At 37.7% G+C, this 23,618-nt stretch overlaps 1 protein-coding gene across 14 annotated transcripts in view; it reads right to left on the bottom strand.

The window, feature by feature from the left end:
• The window catches only part of PPFIA2 (PTPRF interacting protein alpha 2), a 321,066-nt gene that overhangs the window by 294,145 nt on the left and 3,303 nt on the right, over nt 1-23,618 (bottom strand). For all 14 annotated transcript variants that reach the window (XM_064655565.1, XM_064655547.1, XM_064655552.1 and 11 more), the window contains exon 2: nt 13,685-13,935. In XM_064655565.1, coding sequence (XP_064511635.1) covers nt 13,685-13,933 — 249 coding nt within the window. In that variant the 5' untranslated portion in view covers nt 13,934-13,935. The remainder of the gene's footprint in view (nt 1-13,684; nt 13,936-23,618) is intronic.

Raw genomic sequence — 23,618 nt, 5'->3', positions numbered from 1 at the left:
AATAGAATAAGCTTCAAAAGTTCTCCATACAAAGCTTAATAAGAAATGGTCCTATGCAGCTCCAGAAGGTCTTAAAGGTCAATTATCTCTGAAATCCCAAACAGAATATTAATTAGATTTCCAAGACAAAAGGTTGGTATATGTCATATAAGTTGTAGAAAAGCCATTAGAATTTGATTCAAAAATAAAGCCATTAATGTCGAATGCAGTGTATTAATTACTTTTGGTGAAAAAGTTTTAGGAGATCAGACTGCTTAGATATGAATGAGCAGAGAAATCCCCTTAAATAATCACTGGAAGTTTCTTAAATAAACCAGGTGCAAAACATCTACCTTCGGGAAATTTATATGGCCACATAGGCTGAGTTTAATTTAAAAAAAAAAAAAAAAATGAACCATTTGATTTTAAACTGCAGAACAACAACCAATTATATAGAAGTGTGCCCTCCTTTTTTTTTTTTCTAAATATTTTGCATTTAGAAAAAAGGCTTAACGAGATCAAACCATACCATAGTATTTCCTCTTTTTTCTCTCAAGCTATGAACAAAGGCAATGAACTCTGCCACTGAATAAGTAAAGTTGGAATCAGCATGTTGGACCAGGAAGTCTTTTTCAGAAAGAAAGGTAACAAGAGACATAATTGTAGTGGAAGGTAAAATAACCACCATGTGTTGTTTTACTAAAACAGAAGAGAAGTTGGCAGATAGGAATTTTTACACTTTCATGAAATACCGATCTATTTTATCTCTCATAACAAAATAAAAAACACACACATATGTGAACATTGTCCTAAAATAATAATTACCAAAAGTGTAATGTGAATGGTTAGCCAGAGTCCTAGCTACTCTTCTTTCTAAAATCATCGTAGTTACATAAGGAAGAAGAATTCAGTGAAACAGACAATGGTAAGTACCAGTCCATATTCATCCTCACTTCACTGTTCTGAAATTAAAGTTTAGCAGTTAACTGTTTTAAAAATTTAATTTCTAATAGACTGTTTTTACCTTCTACACTACAGAGGGGATATTTTGGGATTTCCTTGACAACAAAAACCAGGCAAATGCCAAAACTTGCTTTTCAGTTCAGCTGCAGTGTTTTATTCCAGCTGAAGGTGATTTTTTTCTTTTGAAATAGGCAAATTCAAAACAGAAGACTATTTTTAAGTGGAAACTACAAGCATTTCATTAAGGTGTTCAAAAATGTTTCCATGTCTGTAAAAAAAGTCTTTGAATTTTCTAAAGCTAGTTCTTTTCTTAGCAAAAACAATAACCCAGTCATGACATCCTCTGAAAAATAGGTCTGGCTGTCAAAACAATAATTTTTAGCAAATAACTTCTTTCTTCACAAAATGCAACCTCTGCTGCTAATGCTGAATTCTACATTTTCCAAAGAATTTTTTTTTCCAAGATGCATTTATACTAAATGTTTGCAAAATACTCTTCTAATACTGTGGAAGTAAAGACTGAAAATATTTTAAAGAGTTCCTCTTTCATGGAAAAACCAAACTATGACCTAAAAAATAATGTTTTAGATAATAAATAATATTTTATAGTTTGATTATGCAATCAGATTGATTTGGGATTTTTTTTAAATAAAAATCAATAGAAACTTTTGTGCAAAAACATTTGAATTTTAACAGAAATTCTCAGTCATCAGAACATATGTTATTACTATAAGAACTGATCCAGCAATGGCAGTGTATCCAAGACTGGACATGCTCAGCCATCAATGCTTTATCCCTGTAAATCTACTCTTGAGAGCAATTAAAACTGCTCCCAACAATTGTGTATATTATCAGCACAAAAATTCCTTTCAGAAGGCATAAACTGCGTAAGTTTTTTTGCGAAAAAGGTCAGGCATAGGGGAAAAGAACCTCAAGTCTCCAACAGATAAAATATGGATTTAGCTACTAGAAATTAAAAGAAAGATCCTGAAGGATACTAAGGGTACAACGTAATAAAATTATATAACTCATACTACTACATTACAGAATTACCACCCAGTCAGAAAAAGAAATATATTACTCATCTTCAGCATGTTGAGCATCATCCTTTTCAAATGAGAAGATGCCACAAACCATTTAAAATTCTGCTGATGTACAACATTCCATGTGCATATTCTAATAATATCTACTGCGGCTTTGATTTATGCCACAGTTCTTCATACATAGCACACTTTATACTCACAAAATAACTCACTTCTAGAGGACAATGTACAATAATCATGAGTCACAACTGACTCATGGAAAAAGACAAGGTAGGCAGGTTACCTTCTTACTCAAGGATATGTTCTGCGCAAAAGTGACAACAGAAAATTATTGTGAGGACAATGTATAATGTGCTCTTACTCTTCTCAGAAGCAGGATCATTAAGAGAACCACTAAAGTATTTTGCATTCAGTAGCATCAAATACCTTTTAATTTTTCCTCCCTACTTGGAGAAATTTCAGTGGATGAGTCCACCAAATTTAACTTGTTACTGGACATGGTCACATCTGTTTTCAGATTTTTAAGTGTATCTGAATCGGCAGCTTGTAATTAATTAATATCATATATGCATTCTTATATTTATTTCATTGCTTGCATTCAGACAAGCACATTCATGTACCAGACTGGCATGTTTATAAATATCTAAATAGGTTTTTTTGTTGTGGCTGATTTTTTCTTATAGGTCTTCATGGAGGTGAGGATATCAGCCAGTGAAGTTCTAAGTGATGAATTTAAAAAAAAGCCCAAACCAAACCAACCAAACAACAACAACAACAAAAAAAAACCAAAGTAGGTGAAAGTCCATTCTAGCTATGATTTATTTATTTTTTAATTTTACATGGGCTCAAAACAAATTAGATCACTTTTGGAATGCAAGCACTTCTATTTTAGGATTAGCATATAGGCTGAAGTTGAAAACCTGCCCTCAGCTGCAAATGATAGAAGTCTGGGAAAGCATTCTGGAGATCTCACAGTACAGGGCTTGTCTTTTGCTACCTCTTCTCATTCAGCCTTCGCTTAAACAATTCTTTGTGAGCAGCTGGTACGTGTACACTCTAGAAACCAACTATATGGGGTAAAGAACTTGGCAACATTTGCCTATATGTTATGCCTGAGGTCATTCCCCTATCTCCAGAAAAATCAAACAAAGAACTGGAAAGCTACAACAGTTCTTAATTCTATTCCTATAATGTCTGAGAATACAAATAACGACTAGCTACAAAAAATTTCTTTTTCTGTGTCTTCTAACATATATCACAACATTGATTCTTTTATTACCTTACATTGCTACTGATCTTCTTAGCTATCATAGCTCTGTAATGCACAAGGAAGAATGTAGGAAGCAAAATTAGCACGGATGTATTCAAACAGAAAATAAGCATCAGTGTATGGTTCAGATTCAAGCATGACTAAATTATGAAGCATTGTACCCAGCTGAAACAGTGAAATCAGAAATACATGTAGTGGTATTTCTAGTGGCAAATGTACACATTTTTGCAAGGTTGACTTGGATTATTTGAGATCTTGTATAACCATTTGTTTTGGAAGTCCGATTATCAGCTTACAGGCTTAGATGTGGGTTCCCAAGTAATCTTCATTGATCCTTATAAAGTATGCAGAAGTTTCTGTTTGAATGGAAAAAAAAAATCTGCCCATTCACAGTATTTTTTCTGAAGTCTTAATCTGAGAATTTATAAAGGCTCAGACAGGTTCAGTTTGTGAAGAACTGTGCTGTTTCTTGAAAGCATTTTTTGAAATTTATGACATATTTTTTGAAATTACATTTTTCAGTAAAAAAAACCTCCTAAAATCTGGCAATTGAGCCTCTGTAGGGACTATATACAATATCTATGAGTTACTATTAAATTGTTGGCTGTATGCTTGTAACGGCACGCCATAGTTGAGGCAAGAAGTAATAGTAGTTCACACTGAAAATAAATCATTAGGACTACAGAATAATAAATACACATTTCTTTCTTAATACAAGAGACTATTAAATTTATATTATATCTAAGAGCCTAAGTAGAGTTACATGGAAAGGAAAAAGTTAAAACAGTTAGCTGAATATTCAGTAAAAGAGGATAAAGAGATGGGATAAGACAACTGATTTATTCTCCACATATAAGGGGTTAGAATTTTAAATATGTTTTGGCTGACAAAGTTTATGCTAGTTTATCGTAGATACAAACACCAAGACAAATTATAGTAAAATTATAGTAAGGTAAAATCAAGATTTTACTGCTAATGAAAAACTAACCGAATAGGGACAGTTATATCTACGTAGTGTTCATCAATTCACAAGTACTGTCTTTTACATGTTTTGACCAAAGACATATAACAATATGCTTATACACCAATTATATGAGATAGTATTCATCCCCGATCTTTTAGAAAAGACAACATTGCAAATGTGTTCAGCATATCCTAGTGCCTTGGGTTTTCATTATTTCCACTGTCAATCTGATATTATTAAGCAAAGGAAGTATAAAACATAAACTTAGTGTATAAATACAGCCTCCAAATTCCATCTTCAAAACACTTTTGCCCAGATAGCACTTGTATTCATAGTACCAAAGAAAGAGTAACTTGTTTTCCCAGGAGATCAGAATTTTCTGAATGGAGTATTTATCTCAGTGTTCAATGCCTATACATTTTTTGTCATTATGACAGAAAAAAATACAAAAATCAAAATTCTGCACTAGAGACTCAGATACTCTCATGGGCCTTATTTTGATAGTGAGAGTGTCCAGGAGCACTTTTGATCACAGAATCACAGACTCAATCAGGTTGGAAAAGACCTTCGAGATCACTGAGTCCAACCTACGACCTAACACCATGGCACTAAGTATCATGTCCAGTCTTTCCTTAAACACCTCCAGGGATGGTGACTCTACCACCTCCCTGGGAAGTCCATTCCAACATCTATTCACCCTTTTGGTGAAGAAATTCTTCCTAATGTCCATTCTAAACCTCCTGTGGTGCAGCTTAAGACTGTCCTCTCTTCCTGTTGCTGGTTGCCTGGGATAAGAGGTCAATCCCCACCTGGCTATAACCTCTTTTCAGGTAGTTGTAGAGAGCAATAAGGTCTCCTCTGAGCCTCCTTTTCTCCAGTGTAAACAACACCAGCTCCCTCAGCCACTCTTCATCAGACTAGTGCTCCAGACCCTACACCAGCTGTTGCTCCTTTCTGGATGTGCTCCAGCACCTCAACGTCCTTGTAGTGATGGGCTCAGAACGACACAGCACTCAAGATGTGGCCTCACCAGTACCGAGTATAGAGGGACAATCACTTCCCTAGTGCTGTTGGCCACACTATTTCTGATAGAAGCCAGCATGCCATTGGCCTTCTTGGTCACCTGGGCACACAGCTGGCTCATATTCAGGCAGCTGACAACCAACACCATCAGGTTCCTCTCTGCCCCTTTGCTCAGCTTGTTCCTTAATTACTTGCTCTTTAAGGAGTAGTTGTGTCACTGATGGAAATAAATGGAAAAACCTCCCTACTTACTTTCCTGAACTCTGCCTTAGAACTTCCTGTGCAGACTGACTTTCGCTCTACCCTTCTTCTGGAGTTCTACCCTTTTGACACAGGAGTATGGTTTATCTACTTGTGCATTACATTTTCCTTATTATTCCTTCCCTTTATTTACCGCTATGCTCCCTTCTGCTTAGAGTCTCATTAAAAAAAAAAAGGGAAAAATGGGAAAAAACCAAATCTGTAATTTTGGTTACTTCATAATTTGAAATAAACCAACATAAAACAAAGAACCTTACTCTAAGACTCCAAGATTTATTTAATATTATATGTTTTGACAGATGATTCACTGTCATAACAAATTGTCACAGTGTAACTGAGATTTTTTTAGAACACATACATTGTAAAGAATGTAGCTGATCAACAGTAATAAAAAAAAAAAAAACAAAAAAAACCCCAAAAAACCACAAAACCACCAAAGCCTGCAATCTGATACTAACTAGGAAAAACCCTATGCATAAAGGATAAGATATACTCAGCAAATGATGATTTGGAGGAGATTCTTGAGTAGAGTGTAGAACTGTTATATTATATAAAATAAGGTTACTGATCTACCTGGCCCTTAACTTCTATCCATAAAAGTTCACATTCCTGGGGATCATATAAAAGATTCATCAATACAAAAAACCATATTGTCTTCAGAGTCAACAGAAAAACTCCATAGACTTCAATGATAGCTAAATTATCCATACTTTAGAAAAAAACCCTATGCCCCTAACATAATTTTATGGTTTTGTGAAAATACTCATTAGTATAGGTAAATATTTGTTAAGACAGAAGATAGCCTGAATAAGACATTTCTAGAAATCTTCTGATTCTCAAATATTCTGCATTTCCCTTGCTTTTAATAGAGAAATTATAAAGGAAGGAATGTGTGTTTTCAAGATGTTCTTGGATGATGTCTCAGCCTCTACCATTCACTTTCAAGGACATGAGTAAAGAGTATACTAACAGAGGTAAGCTTTATAAAATTGAATTATTTTTTCCAGCTTTTCCCCCCTGTATAGAATAGTTCAGTTGGAAGAGACCTACAAGGATCATTTAGTCCAACTGCCTGACCACTTCAGGGCTGACCCAGCTAAATAATACTATTAAGGCCATTGTCCAAATGCCTCTTAAACACTGAGAGGAATGACTATAGCTGTTACGAAAACTATGGTCTCTACAATTTAATGGCAACTGCCACATTTACAGGGACTTGCATAACCATCTGTGTTCTATTCTATTGACCATCACCATTATATTTTTATCCCATATTCATTCATATGTCTTTATAAACATTCAGATAATGAGCCATCAATAGTTAATGCAGCAGTTGATGTACGTGGTTCAAGCTAAAATAATTGATATCCATGTTTATGGAGGAGATACAGAGTGAAATGGGAGTAGACAGTCTTGTTGCTAGCTTCAGACATTCACCACATGTTCCTCCTCCTCTAAATATTTATGTTTCTCTCTTTTTTTCTTATATCCCAGTTTTTTCTTCTCTGGATTGTTGCATCACTCTTCTTCAGTCATCAAGTATTAATTACAAAGTCCAAAGCTTTTAGGAGAAAATCTCCTGCTTATAAATATTTTGCAATATGCTACTGAATACACGGAACTTTACAACAGCAAGGAAATAAACTCATACTTGAAAAGAATTCAAGTTATTACTTGTATGTATAATTATACCTATGATTGTGCTCTCTTGGGAATATGATGACAATTTTAAAAAAAAAGGGCAGTCTATAGAGGACCCAGCTAAAGCATTGTCTTATTTAGACCACCAATACAGTCAGTCTGTCTTTTAAGGGCAAAAATTCCAATTTGTTTACAAAAATATTTCTGTTCATTTTTAGTAATTTAAACTGATTTTGGCAGTCACAAAGACTTGCTACTTGCACTAATTTTAGTGGGAACTGCATAGGTTCAGAACAACTAAAAATTATGATATTTTTATTTAGTAGCCTGAACAATTATTCTCTATGACAGTAGAAATTTAGAGATAGCAACAAACACTGGGTTAAGCTTTAATTTTTACACATGAATATTGAGTTTCTCACTGGAGCTCTGAGATAGAAAATTTGGAATTTTCGCATCAGACATGTGGGATAGATCTCAATTTCACTACTTGGAATTCTTTTTAAATTAATCCCTGTAAATGTGAGGAAAAAATGCATAATTTTGCAGTATAAAGAAAATAGATGGAGAACTTACAGAAGTCCTTCACACAAGAGGATGTTTTTAGTACTTCAAAAAAAGTACTGATTATTCATTCAAATATACAGGATGCCATTTGTACTCCATGTTCTTCAGCATAGCCAGAAAGAAATAAATCAAGGAAAAAAGCCATCATTCCATTTTCATCATAAGAACAAGAAATGCTTTAAGAACAATACTGTGGGTCAGACTATTATTTTCACCAAACAGTAAATACCTTAAATCACTCAGCAAGTGTCCAACCTTAAATGAACAAAATCTACTTTAATTATTACTATTTAAAAATCTCCGTATTTTTTCCTAGTGGGCTATTTTATTTTTGTATCTATGTTATTATATGTGTCTATATGTATTCCACTATTTCGTATCCACGGACTATAAGCACACACATTTAAACAGAAAATACAACTGCAGAATAAGGCCCTACTGACTTACAGTTGTCCCTCTATACCTTTCTTGTCCATGCCAGTAAAACATTCATTGTTCATTGTATTGAAAGAAACTGCAAGGCTATCAACAAAATTCTCTAATCACAGTCCTATTAAAGGTTAACATTGATCAAATTACATAAACTGGTTCAATAAAACAAGGTCATTACATTTCCCTATTTGGATTTTTCCTTCTATCATGCCTCCAGTAAGCATTTCTAAGTGAGTGGTATCCTATTAGATGAAATAAAACCTTAATGATTACCAGTATGTTTCTACTACTGATTTTATTACTGAATTATTGTAGCTAACAACTACAATTTAGTTGAAATCTATGGGGTGCCAGGGGATATCAAAGGATTCTTTTTTTAGCATTGCAGTCCCACATTCCAAACAATTCTACTATCTATATCTAGAAAGAACAGATTATTAGAGAGAAAAAATATTTTTGCAACATCTTATAGAATTTAAATTTAACTAGAACTAGGTGTTTAGATCATCAGAGAGATTCACTGGAATGCCAATACACTCTAACTTGCTGGAAATAAATATAATGAAATAATTTTTTTAAAAAACAAAATGAAGTTCCAATGCCCTCTCTCTCAGCACAAATTATTCAATTATCTCTACCAAAGAATAACATATTTGGACTGGTTTAGTTTTTAAAGGTCCATTTTAAAGGTAGAGGGTTTTATACCCATGTACAATAAAATTCAACTCATGTAAGTTTAGCTATCTAAATAAAAACTAAGCAGGCAAGCTAGGCGCTGTGCTCCAGCCACACCACCCAAGTTGCAGAAAGCAAGAACAGGGACTGGGAGAATGAAGAACCATTCACTGTAGGAGAAGAGCAGGTTTAAGATTATCTACATCTAAGAAACCTGAGGGTGCATAAATCCATGGGACCTGATGAGATGCATCCCCAGGTGGTGGATGAAGTGCCTAAGCCACTATCCATCTTATTTGAAAAGTCGTGTCAGCTTTGTAAAGTTCCCACTGACTGGAAAAGCAGAAACATAACCCCATTTTTAAAAAGGATAAAAAGGAAGAGCCAGGGAACTGAAGAGCTGGAGAGGGACTTTTTACATGGCCATACAGTGACAGGACAAGGGAGAATGGCTTTACACTGAAACTGGGTAGGTTTGGATTGGATAGCAAGTATAAATTCTTCACTATGAAGATGGTGAGACACTGTAACATGTTGCCCAGATAAGTCCTGGGTGCCCCATCCCTGGAAGTGTTCAAGGTCAGGTTGGATGGGGCCCTAAGTAACCTGATCTAGTGAGTGGCATCGCTGCCCATGGCAGGAGGGTTGGAACTAGGTGATCTTTAAGGTCCCTTCCAACCCAAACTACTTTAGGATTCTATAACTCAGGAACATTCTATAGTCACAAGGGAAAAAACTCAACCAAACAAACCCAGAGCATTTCCAGATTTCATGATACGGAATGAATTACCCTTTCTGAAAGGCCTAATTTTCCCTTTTTAAAATGAGTTTCTATGTGATTAATACTGAGAGCTTAACTTTTAGTCAGCTTTACTAGTCAGAATGAGTGGTTCTATAAAAGAAATAGCATAGGTGTAGATTCCAATGATCAGATCATCAAAAGAGTTATAGCCTTTTAAAAAAAAATCTGCTAACATAAATGCTCAGTAAAATCAGAAGTTTCTCATAATATAATATTCAAGAGACAATGGGCACAAATGGAAACACGGGGTTCCTCTGGAACATTAGGAAACACTTTTTACTCTAAGGGTGACTGAGCACCGGCACAGGTTGCCCAGAGAAGCTGTGGAGTCTACCCTTGGAGATATTCAAAAGCCATCTGGACACAGTCCTGGGCAGCCTGTTCTTAGTAACCCTGTTGGAGCAGACGAGTGGGACAAGGTGACCTCCAGAGGCCCCTTCGAACCTCAACTATTCTGTGATTCTGTGAATACTAATTTCTAAGTAAATCACTGAGCAAATACATTACTAATGAACAAAATAAACATATTTTCATATCTTGAAATGTTTTTTTAAAGACTAAAAGAAACACTAAAATAACCACAAAACAAGCTTAGTTCAGCATTGTTTATCAGAGTACATTTATAACTATTATAACTCTTATGATTCTTATGAGTCATTATAAGCCTTACCATGACACACTTTGTATTTTTCCAGCTTTTTTACAAGGCAAGTAATATAGGTGATATTTTCTAGACAATTTAGCTCAGAGAAGATTATGGTGAAATTTGCTTGAGGAAGTTGTAACTGAACCTTTTCCTCTTTCTACCACTCAAAACATGAGTTACCATTTCTAAATACAGTTACTAACCTTTCTAGTAGAACAATTCTTTTGTGCTACAGTAAAAGACTTAATTTTACTCCAACAAAATAAAAACATACTGTTAAATATTTAGATCTTATGCTTCCCCATTACAGTGGAGTTGTACTGTATTTAGCAATTTTTTTTTTGCTGGACTCAAAAGTCACGACCTACATACAATAAATTCCTGTTGTAAGGAAACATGCACTGCAGATTCAAATACACTTTCCTTAGAGGCTTCTGCTGTCAACAGGAAGCTTTGCAAAGAATAAACAAGATCACTTGTGAGCTAGATTCTTAGTAACAGAAAACCTATTATGCACAGAACACTTCTCAGCTTAACTGTACTATCACATAATTCTCATAGTTTTAAGTGAAAGTATTCAGACTCATGTTTCATTCTTTGTGTGGAATGTTCCCACACAAATAGAATGTCTCCACAATGAAGTCTGAAATAAAGAACATGGTGGGGTGTTCTGGGTCAAGTTCAGAGGTTAACCAAAGGTAGTACAATATATAATGTCTTTCACACCACCTTCATCTTGAAAACAGTTTGAGGTTTTCACTTGTCTTTGCTTAAAAAAGATGTCGTTCCTTCATAATTCAAGACCTTCTTTTGATGAATGATATATCTTTATTAGTGGTACCCTATAATAATTTATTCTTTCATAAACACTATTTTTGGCTTAAAACATTTCTTTCATCTTTACTTGGTCATTCCATCTTTCCGTCTTTCCAAGAAAATTTATGAAATCACACATAGTCTCTCTCAACTAAGTTTTTCATAGAAGTAAGAAAACTTAACCATTCTTTTCAAGAAGAATATGTTACTGTCTCTTTCCTCTAGCAGTCTTTTTCTGAAGCTCTTCCAATTTGAGGTTGGTTCTCAATCACTACTGAGCTAAAACCCCGACAAAAAAGGTTCAAACCATCCCTTAATTTAACTGCATTAATACTCACCTAATTCTAATAGCAATATCTTATGTAATACATTTCACAATTATATTTGCCTTTTTTACACCCAGCCCCCATTGGCTACCTAAAACCATTGTGTAACATATATTTTCCCTCTTTACTACTGCTATCTAAAGATCAGAACATAAATTTTTGTTATTAACTGTTATACATACATATATATATATATATAAGGCCCTCATCTTTGTACCGTGCAATATCATCCCACCTGTTACTTCTGTCTCATACTCATTCCCTTAGCTGACTGTTCAACTCAATTTTGCGTTGTCCAAAATTTCTGCTAGCATGCTATTTCTCATTGTGATCAGATTAACAAAAACTGATCTCAAAACACAATCTTAATTAGCTACTACTACTAGCCTCCTTCCATCCTGTCAGTCGACTGTAAGTGAAAAGTTTTCCTCTCTCTCTTTTATTACCTTACTAATTACTATATTGATTTCTCTTACATACTTCGCATCTATTAGTAATTCAAATGGGGCTTCAAAAGATACCTGTTTTAGGGATACCTTCGTTCCCTAACCTAACAAATCTGGTACCAAAGAGTCATGTTGAGTTACTCTGTATAAAGACAATTTTGATAAACCCTAGTCATATTTTTAAGTTAACTTTCTGACATATTATTAGTTTTTCCCAAAAATAAGTTTTAAAGTCTTTTCTATTACTACATTTAGTTCAGCTGATCTGTAATCGCCTGCTCACTTTTTTCCTCCTGCCTTAAACACAGCTATTCAGTTAAACATAGATGTTCATAAAGTTAAGACTGTTAATCTAATGGAAATAAAATTTATTTCAATTACAGCATTTAGGAAGACAGCTGTATTTCTGTAACTCAGATTTGAAAGATATAGTTAACTGCACATTGTTCTGTTGCAGTACAGACCGGTATAAAAAATTATAGGCATCTACAGTAATTGGCTACAGAATTAAGAGCTGCAGTTGTAACAGCATTACCTAATAACTCAAACTTACTATTTAATATTACACAGATGCAGAAAGCCCTCTTTTCTTCAGATTTCTAGCAATAAATCCTTGAATAAAGGATTTATGCTGTCTTTCACTTATTCTTTTACACTCTTATATGGAGAAACACCAGTAGAAAAGAAGCTCAGCTGCCCACAAATTAGAGAAAAACTTAAAAAACCCCTTGGTTTTACTGTATATCAAGATCATTGCTACTCCTTTTTGTTTGTCCCAAGCCAACTGTAGTCACTCCTATTGTCTGGAGCTAATGCTCAAGTCAATGCTAATGCTATTCTTCAAATGATTACAGTCTCTCTCTCTTATTCAGTCCTATCCCAAGATATTCCAATAACCTACGGGGGTTAGCCCTTGAGCAACTGCTGCTGTTCCCTGCTCCAGTGGATGCCTTCTTTCTTTTCTATCTTTAAAAATTTTCTCGCTCATTTCATTCATCCTTACCACCTCTTTATTCCAACTATACACTGTCTTCATTCCACCCTAACCACTGCCTTAACATGTATAGAACTTGAACCAGGCAGGTAAGGCTACAGTCACTTTCTCTAGTGAGTTATAGTGAGAGATGCAAAGATAACAACATGGAGAAAAACTGCATTTTGAAACATGATATGTTTCATACCTCTGGCCACATATACAGACTGAAGTAAGATGTTTCTTTGCTTTTAATTCTAGTATATTAAACAAATAATTCTACTGATATATAATATTGAAATATATATCAGATTAATATTTTAACTGAAGTAATTAATTTTGAAGATCCTAAGAAAGACCAAGATAACCTTAGATAATGAAATTTATATAATTATTTAAAAATAATTGAATTTAAATATTAAGATAGTTGTTTTTGTGGTTTTGTGTAGAACCTTATTTAACCTACATAAGTTGGTTTTATTTGGTTTTAGAAACTCTTAACCAGAATAGTATCTAGAAAATATCCTCTTTTTTTTTTTGTTCCCACCATTAGATCTTTGATTTAAATGTTCTCTCACCTGTAGTAAATGCTAGAGCAACAGCCAAAAGAACCAGTAGCTACAGGCCTTCATCTTGCTCTCCTTGAAGTCAACTGCTTTACTCCTACTCTTAACTTTGAAGACAGGTCCCACAGAAGTCAAATCACATACTATTTAATCAGCAGGAGTTCTGCAGCCAACATCAATGGGAGCAAAATTTAGGCCTCAAGGAACAAATCCTGATTAGGGTTAAAGTAAGTGGTATTAAGTAAAAAAATCGCCAAACCTAAACAAAAAACATCTTTATCAACTACGTACCTGAGGCAGCGCTGAGTTCAGCTGTCGCTGGAGGGAGTCTCTGTCATAGATGACATCCTGTAGGCGTTGCTGTGCAAGTGACAAGCTTTCCTGTGTCTCCCGAAGAGTATCAAGGAGGCGGTCCCTTTCATCCAGCATATTCACCATCAGCTGCTCAAAATGAGAATCCGAGTCCGAGCCACTGCTTTGGGACCCCCGTTGACTCATCGGGGTGTCCTCATTTATCGTTGGCATCACTTCACACATCATTTCTTTAAAAAGAAAACAAATCAAGGAAAAGCTCTTTAGTACAGAAAACATTTGAGGAGATTTTGTTAGAGGAATTAACTCTGTCGCATGGACATAGTTAATAGATTATTGCATTGTTCCCTCTTTCAAATTTGTGCTCAATGTTAATCAGATGGTCGATAGACAGTGACTAATTCCAAACAGCAAAGACTTTGAATGTGCTTCCTAAACTGAGAGAAGACTGACTGGAAGGAGATGGACATTAACAGAACATTTAAATTAACAGTTTTGCAAATAATACTCTCTTAAAATGACAGAAAATACTTCCTCTGCAATTGTAGTCTCCTTTATTGTTGATTTTCTCCCTTCTCTTACTTAATTTCATTGTTGAGTTGTTGGTATTGATGTCAATATCTGCCACTAATTGCCAGATTTTGTCATCCTCTAGGCAATTCTACAGTACAGCTCAGGCTAACCATTGATCCCGTATCATGCTGCCTTAACACCAGATTAATCTATTTTTCTATCTAGTTATTCCCACCCTTAGGAGAAATTATTCTCCAGTGAGCTTGTTCAGTAAGAGGTCAAGAACTAGAAATTCTCTGCTAATTACATCCCTGTGATATCTTGTGCAAATTGAATTATCAGGAACAGAATCACTGTTGTTTGTTTCTTAAATCTGTCCTGAGCAGAGCAAACAATATCACCTGGTCCCACGCTTCAATTATAACGTTTCTTATGTAAATCTCAAAATCTCCATTCATGTATGGGAAGAAGCTTTGGGAATCATTGGGAGACCTTGCTGTTAACTGCTTTGCCCGCTGTCTACAGGTCTCTTGAGATGCAGCGCTGCCAGCAGAGGGAGCCACTGCCTTGCCTCCACGTACCTCTCGTAGCCTTATGGAAGCATATTTCACTCAGCAAGGGGCCATCACCTTGTGCAGCATCTCCTCTCAGCTCCCACCTGTGGCTAACCAGTTTGGGATGGTCAAGTTCAAGGAGAGAAAAGGGATAATTAAAAAATTCCAAGGCCATCTGCCACTTGTTCATTTTAATCACAACTTTTCAGTATGCAGCAGGTGGCCGGAGACCAAGGTCTATGCATGCCCATTCTTCAAGACCAAAGTAAACAATTTAGATTGTCCCTGAACTTTTCCTACTCACAGTTGTCAGCATCTCATGGGCTGTGCTTCTTGTCCCAGGGGATTCTCATCAATGAACTTTCATCATTCAAGATGAAATTACTTCCAGCGTCCTGCACATGCAGGTGAGGCTTATGGTGTGAGTGGCACAGCGTATGCACAGGCTGTGGCAGAGCCAGAGTGGTGCAATTTTGCATGCATGCTGGTGAGCTTGTGGGAACAGGTAGGGAAACATCTTGTGCAGACAGCTGCTGCTACCTCAGCACCTTGCATTCAAATAGACAGAAATTCTCCTCTTATAATCATTGTGGGGATGTGAGAAGCCATATATGTAAGCGGTTGTAGGGTAGCAATGGAATCTATGAGTTGATGGTCATGGCACCATTACCACTATTTTGAATGCCTGGGCTGCATTACCCTGACACAGCACAAGTAACAAATTTGGGCTATGACTAAAACAGCAGAGAAGGCAGGGAATGGGCAGGCAGTTCCTGATGTAGGCAGTTGCTCTTTGGAAGTTTTCTCCCCCAGCTCACAACCTCAGGAGAATCTTTAAAAGGTACTGCAGTCCTTGCAGTCAAGACAGTTGACGTACATTGCTTTCTGGAAGTTCGGAGATCAATGCCATTATTCCATTGGAACCACATGCATCCTCTCCCTTCCCTCACTTTGAGAGTGGAGAGAAATACGAAAAAGTAGATGCTGACCTGAGCCAGATCAAAAATGCTGGAAGGGTGTAACAGAAAGGGATGCTTTGAATCTTGAACAGGGAGGAGCAGGAGAAATGGGAGTCCTGGGTCATGTCCTCACACAGTTTTCTTGTGGGAGGCAATGAGGACCCCTAATAACTTTGAAGGGGACCTGGCTTTTCAGAGTGCTCCTGAGTCAACAAGACAGGAAAAAGGAACAGAATTTCAAATAACTGCAGGCTTGTTGTGGGGCTTCCAAAGAAAAATTTCTTATAGCTCTTCATGAAAGATATAGTATGCCATGCTGTTCTAATTTACTATGATTTGTGTTTTCTTGCCTTTAGAAAAATATTCTTTTTTTTGTCTTTTTTGTTTTTTCTTTTTTTTAAACTTTATTTGGCACTTATCATTCTTACACCTGCCAGCAATTGTACTGTCTATTTTTTTATTGTACTGTCTACTCTTTTATATGGGTCCGAATCATGGGTCATCTACTGCCACCACCTGCGACTCTTAGAACACTTCCATTAATGCTGCCTCCTATACAATCCTAAGTATCCACTGGTCAGACTATGTGACTAATACATCTGTTCTAGAACAGGCAGCAGCTGCGAGTATTGAGGCCATGTTGCTGACAACACAGCTGCGTTGGGCAGGACACGTCTCCAGGATGAAGGACCACCGCCTCCCTAAGATTGTGCTCTATGGTGAACTTGCCACTGGCTGTCGCAAGAGAGGAGCCCCGAAGAGGAGATACAAGGACTCCCTGAAACAACATCTCAGTCTTGGCCATATTGATCATCATCACAGGTCTGCTTTGGCCTCCAATCAGGAGGCTTGGAGACACACTATCTTCAACGCTGCTGCTTCTTTTGAGAACGCACTCAGGATCACTCTAGAGGAGAAAACACAATGTAGAAAGAACCGTGTCTTGTCGATACCACCTAAGGAGTCTTTCTGCTGTGCCTTTTGCAACCGGACTTGTCTATCTTGCATTGGCCTTTTTAGCCACCAGCACACTTGTAGCAAGTGTGGGTAGAGTCCTTCCCAAATCTTCATTTGCGAAGCCTAGCCATGAATGAACCTGCCAGCAGATGGGATGCTTTCAATGCCCCGAGACAACCATCATCTAACACTGTTCCCAGGAAAGACTTTCAGCACATGTTGAAGAATAGAGCCACTTCACCAGGACCTTACTGCACCCTTTATGAATTTCCTCCCTGATAGCAGGAAGAAATCAAAATACTGATCACATTTGAATTCTTAAATTAATTAAAAAAAGGGAAAAGGGAGGTTTATCAAGAGGGGCTGCAACAAAAGCTAGGGGCAGGTAAAGCAGAGAAAGAAGTTCAGCAGAAACAGAGGAAGAGTGTCAGTAAACAGACCAATCACAGTTTAGTAGTACGAGATAGGAGGGCACATATGTATTTGAATCCTTATATAGGAAGTGAATTATGTCAGGGAGTTACAAAAGTTCTTGAAGTTTCCTGAGCCTTCTGATGGTATGGACATGTATTAATCAATCCTTGGCTAACCACAGGATGATGTGGTTCAGGAGATAACAGAATCACATAGAATCACAGAATCTGCTAGGTTGGTAAAGACCTCTGAAATAACCAAGTCCAACCTGTAACCTAACACCACCTTGTCAACTAGACCATGGCACCAAGTGCCACATCCAATCTTTCCTTAAACACCTCCAGGGACAGTGACTCCAGCACCTCCTGGGGCAGCCCACTCCAACACCCAATCACCCTTTCTGTGAAGAATTTCTTGCTAATGTCCAATCTAAACCTCCCCTGGTGCCGCTTAAGAGTGTGTCCTCTTGTCCTATTGCCAATTACTTGGAGAAAAGACCAATACCCACTTGGCTACGACCTCTTTTCAGGAAGTTGTAGAGAGTAATAAGGTCTCCACTGAGCCTCTTCTTCTCCAGGCTAAATAGCCACAGTACCCTCAGCTGCTCCTCACAGGACTTGTGCTCCAGTCCCTTCACCAGCCTTGTTGCTCTTCTTTGGACATGCTCCAGCACCTCAGTGCCCTTCCTAAACTGAGAGGCCCAGAACTGGACACAGTACTCAAGGTGTGGCCTCAACAGTGCTGACTACAGGGGCAGAATCACTGCCTTGGTCCTGCTGGCCACACTGTTCCTGATCCAGGCCAGGATGCCATTGGCCTTCCTGCCTACCTGGGCACACTGCTGGCTCACGTTCAGCTTCCTGTCAATCAGAACCCCCAGGTCCCTTTCTGCCTGGCTGCTCTCCAGCCACTCTGTCCCCAACCTGTAGTGCTGTATGGGGTTGTTGTGGCCAAAGTGCAGGACCTGGCACTTGGCCTTGTTGAACCTCATCCCTTTGGAATCAGACCATCTCTCTAGTCTGTCCAGGTCCCTTTGAAGAGCTCTCCCACCCTCCAGCAGATCAACACTCCCCCCCAACTTGGTGTCATCTGCAAATCTCCTAATGGTAGATTTGATCCCCTCAACCAAATCATCAGTAAAGATATTAAGCAGAAGTGTGCCCAACACTGATCCAGGGGACACCACAAGTGACCAGCCGCCAACTGGATGTGGCACCGTTCACCACCACTCTCTGGGCCTGGCCCTCCAGCCAGTTCTTAACTGAGTGTGCCTGTCCAAGCTGTGGGCTGCCAGCCTTTCCAGAAGTATGTTATGGGAAAGGGTGTCAAAGTCTTTGCTGAAGTCCAGGTAGACTACATCCACAGCCTTCCCCTCATCCACCAGGAGGGTCACCTGATCATAAAAGGAGATCAAGTTGGTCAGACAGGACCTGCTCTTCCTAAATCTACACTGGTTGGGCCTGATCCCCCATCCGTGATGTGGGTGCCATGTGGTGGCACTCAAGATGATCTTTTCCATAACCTTGCCAGGCACCGAGGTCAGGCTGACAGGCCTGTAGTTCCTTGGATCCTCCTTCTGGCCCTTCTTATGGGTGTCACATTGGCCAACTTCCAGTCAGCTGGTACATCCTCGGTGAGCTAGGATTGATGATAAATGATGGAAAGCGGCTTGGTGAGCTCTTCCGCCAGCTCCCTCATCAGACTAGGATGGATCCTATCCAGTCCCATAGACTTGTGAGCATCTAAGTGGCTCCGCAGGTCACTAACTGCTTCCTCCTAGATTACAGGGGATCTATTTAGCAACCGGTCTCTATCTACCAGCTTGGGAGGCCAGTTGTCCTCAGGACAAGCCACCTTATTGTTGAAAACTGAGGCAAAAAAGGTGTTAAGTACCTCAGCCTTTTCCTCATCTTTGGGGATTATCCTCCCCCCCCCATCCAATTAAGAATGAATGTTTTCCTTGCCCTTCCTTTTGCTATAAAAGTATTTTTGAAAACACTTTTTATTATCCCTTACAGAAGTGGTCAGATTAAGTTTTAATTGAGCTTCCACCTTTCTAATTTCCCCTCTGCATGACCTAACAACATCCTTAAACACTTGAGTTGCCTGCCCCTTTTTACTTCTTTTTTTCCCTGAGTTTCTGCAAAAGCTCCCTGTCTGTCCAGGCCAGTCGTCTTCCCTGCCGGTTCATCTTTTGGCACATAAGGACAGCTTGCTCCTACACCTTCAGGATTTCTTTCTTGAAGTATGTCAATCCTTCCTAGACCCCTTTGTTTTTAAGGGCTGTTTCCCGAGGTACTCTCTGAATCAGCATCCTGAATCAATGAAGTCTCCCCCCTTGGAAGTCCAGGATAGAGGTTTTATTGATGGCCCTCCTTGTTTCACTGAGTATTGGAAACTCTATCATTTTATGGTCACTTTACCACAGATGGCCTCCAACCATCATATCTCCCTCCAGCCCTTCTCTGTTTGTAAACAGCAGGTCTAGCAGGGCCTCACCTCCAGTACACTCATTCACCAGCTGCGACAAGAAGCTACTCTCCATGCACTCCAAGAACCTCCTCACTGGAGGGAGGAGGACTGCCTCTTGTCCACTGTGTTGAGTTCCCTGCAGACATCTGGCAGGCTAAAGTCTCCCAAGGACTGGTGATCTTGAAACATCTGCCAGCTGTTTATAGAATAACTCATCCACTTCATCATTCTGGTTGGGTGGTCTATACCAGACTCCCACTGGGATGTTGACCTTCCCCCTGATTTTTACCCAAAGGCACTCAAACTTATCATCACTAACCTCAAGTTCTATAGAGTCAAGAGACTCCCTAAGATACACAGCCACTCCTCCACCTCTTCTACCTTGCCTGTCTCTTTTGAAGAGCATGTAGCCATCCATTAAAGCATTCCAGTCATGGGAGTCATCCCACCACGTTTCTCTGATAGCAACTATGTCATAGCTTTCCTGCTGTATGATGGCTTCCAGCTCCTCCTGTTTGTTACCCATAATGTGTGCATTGGTGTACATGCCCTTCAGCTGGGCTGCTGATTTCACCCCTAACTCTGACTTACCACCCCTAGGCTCATCTCTGGAGAGCCTGGTTTCACCCCCTTGCCCCTTCAATGAGATTTAAGAGTAAGCTTCCAATGTCATTATAGCTGAAAGAAATTTAGTTTGCACACACCAAAAGCACATAGTGGACCAAGCCAACACATGCAGACAAAAACAAATGAAGGATTAACACTGAAACATAAAATAAAAATATTATTGCTATGATCAGTTAGATCTGATTGCTAATGTGGTGATACTCTCCCTGAGAGATTTGAGTCATATTTTTAAATTTCCAGTGGGGGAAGAGGGACATTTCTGATTTCCTTATATGTAATCTGAATTTTAACCAAAATTTGGTGATTAAAACCTGCCAAAACCCTACCAAATTTTACTCTGGTTTCATAATGTAATCAACTGAAATATTTCATACAATGAAATTAGAAGGAATCACTGTAACTACCTACACTTCTCCCGCTAATCACAGACCATAAACCTGTGTTAAGCTAAAGTATATTTTATACAGAAAGGATTTCAATCATAAAACACTGAAAATGATCTCTCTAGTACTAAATTAACTGGAATTAGTCATTCTTTCTGTGAAAACTGTGTGCCTTTTTCAGTTGTATTTATAGGGGAGACAGAGCCACATGCAGCGCTGCAGTTCTTAAAGGCTCAGAATAAGGCTATTGACAGGCCCACTTCTATTACACTTTAGAACTACCATGCCACACACACACTTTTATGGCTGATCTGTGAATTTGCAGAACTTTTGAAAAAACTCAAATACATTTCACTATATATGCATGAATCAAATTTCATATACACGGGTCAGATGCACCCTGGATTTACTGGTATATGAACAGTTCAGGAATAGCAGATCCATGCATACGTGGCAGGTATTTGTCTCAAGTACATGGTTCTTACTAAATCATGAAGATATCAATTCTACTGAGAACGGAACTGAACAGGATAAATAATGGACCATCATTAAGCTTCCCTTTTTATCTTCCATTCTTACTGCTCCAAAAACTGGTTAGGCTCATACAACTTGATTTTTTAAACCATAACTTCTGTATAGACCAAACAGTCATAAACTGACATCTGGATATTCCATGTTTTCTAATTGTGTTTATCAGCCAATTGTTTGAGATCCTGCTCCCCTGTCATATGATTGACTGCATATAATCATATGCCCAAAACCAGCCCCAAAATATTAAAGTTCAGGATGAAGTTTCTTAGCCCTCTACTCTTCTGAATTGGTTTTATACAGTATAATAGGATGTTGGTTCCTCATTCAACTCCATGTGCACACTGAAAATCAGACGCCTAAATTCTGTGTACAATTTTAATCTCTCCACTTGGCCTGCACATGCCAGCTTCTATGTTCATATATTTGTTATCCAAAGTAGTATTCCTTTCACTAAGCAATACATTCCTAACAACCACTACAAGGCAATTATACAGTTATATTTCTTTGATGAGTCCTATCAGTAAAAAAAAGAATTCAGAGCTGACAGTAACAGAAAAGGAAGGATGAACAAAGACAACGAACAACGTACATGAAGTTTTAGAATCCCTTCTCTGAAGTTTACAACAGAAACCTTGAATTGCATTGCCACAATTCTAAAGTGCAAAGTAATTTCTCATAAATTTTAGGTGATGTGACAAAATATAAGCAAAAATGGAGTGCATAATATTTGCCTTAAATTTCAGAAATGTACAGTGAGCACTGAATATGCTCACCTGCAGTGAGCAAACTCATCTTATTTTGCAGATGGTCCAGCACTGGGCAAGGGGTTGACACAGATGACTTCCAAAAGTCCCTTCCACACTGAATAATTCTGTGCGACTGGTGAGAGATTTAAGTTCAAAGAATTCACTCATTTACCACAGAGATTCTGAAATTTAATATACACTTAAATAAAGCTGAAGAAAACTTTGAAATAAAGCAAAGGAAGAACCCTCCACATTGTGGCTCATCTCATTGCATTCATACAAAAAAAACCCACAAAACATCAGACAAACAAACAAAAAACAAAACCAAAAAAGCAACCACATTTATTTTATTAAGATGGCTTGCCTTGTGGAGAATTTGGGTCTCCACATGCTTGAAAGTCTTTGACGAAAAGTAAAGACATTTAAAATTAAAAAATAAACCTCAGTTATATTTGACATTATATGGGCACATTTTCAGATATCATTTTTTAAACTAAATGTCCTAATCTCTGACATAAAAAACCAATCTCCCCCAGAAAAAAAAAAAAAAACACAAACAGAGACATAAAACTCACACACAAAAAAAACCCCACCCCCCCAAAAAAAACCAACCAAACAAAATCACAAAACCACAAAACCAAAACAGCCCCAAAGAAACCACAAACCAGAGAATCAGAGAAATCTGTAAACATAACCATATGAGGATGGGAAACGAACACATACTCTTCAGACATCCAAATTTAACCAAAAGTCTGTGCTTATTTTTGGAAATGTATGCAATTACTCTTTGAAAGAAAATATACACAAAAAATAGATGAAAATATTATATTGGATTATAAAATGCCCCATCTCAGAGCATTTTAAATTTAAAAGTTTGAAAAGTCTTGTAACTCAGCTTTTATGGTCTCATTTATATTGTCTTTACCTACCATTCAAATTACTTAAACCAAAGAAAGGTTTGAAGACATATTTTAATGCTTTATGTTTTTGCACTTAGGCAGTGAGCTACAGTAAAGTAAATAATGAAAAAATATTTTTAGAATAAAAATTGAAAAGCTGCTGAAGCCTAACTTGGCAAGAGAACACAGTATGACTTTAGTTAAGTGGTATATGCTCCTTCTAGAATCTAAAAGGAAGAAACAGTAAATGAAAATAAATGTTTTTCCCCAAAATTCCAACATTTAAGTTGTTCCTATTCAAGGTATATGTTATCAAGTCAATGTTTCCTGTATACATACAGGCATGAGGTGCTTGGTATATTTAGGAGGTTTTCTGACTACGCCATTAGAGGATAAATAAAAACATGAATACATCATATTCTCATTGAGAGGAGTGTGGGGGTAAGCTTTCTTAACATCTCACATTCATTCTCTCAAAAAATAATTAATCAATCAGTCAAACAAATCAATCACCAAACAAATCCAAGAACCACGAAACATAGAGTTTGGTTCTTTTCAAAAGAAAGATACATGATGTTGAATTGAGTAAACTCACATCTGTACACAGACATCATGAGGCAGCTGTGCAGAGACTGAGTAAATTCCCACTGAAGTATTTTTTAAGGATTCCTTTACCAAGACTCCAGCCACATGAAAGAAGGAGGAAAAGATGAAAGAGGAGTATTTCAGGAATCCAACTTGGTTTTCTAACTTGATACCTCAAATCCTACTTGATTACACCAGTGGTGCCCAACCATGCACCTGGCAAGCCACGCAGCTCTTTGTGCCTCCAGAGGAGAGCTGCAGGCTTTTTCCCCC

The sequence above is a fragment of the Pseudopipra pipra genome, chromosome 5 (assembly GCF_036250125.1).
Source record: "Pseudopipra pipra isolate bDixPip1 chromosome 5, bDixPip1.hap1, whole genome shotgun sequence".
Lineage (NCBI taxonomy): Eukaryota > Metazoa > Chordata > Aves > Passeriformes > Pipridae > Pseudopipra > Pseudopipra pipra.
The sequence above is the reverse complement of the archived record's forward strand: the minus strand, read 5'-3'. Positions and strand labels throughout refer to the sequence as shown.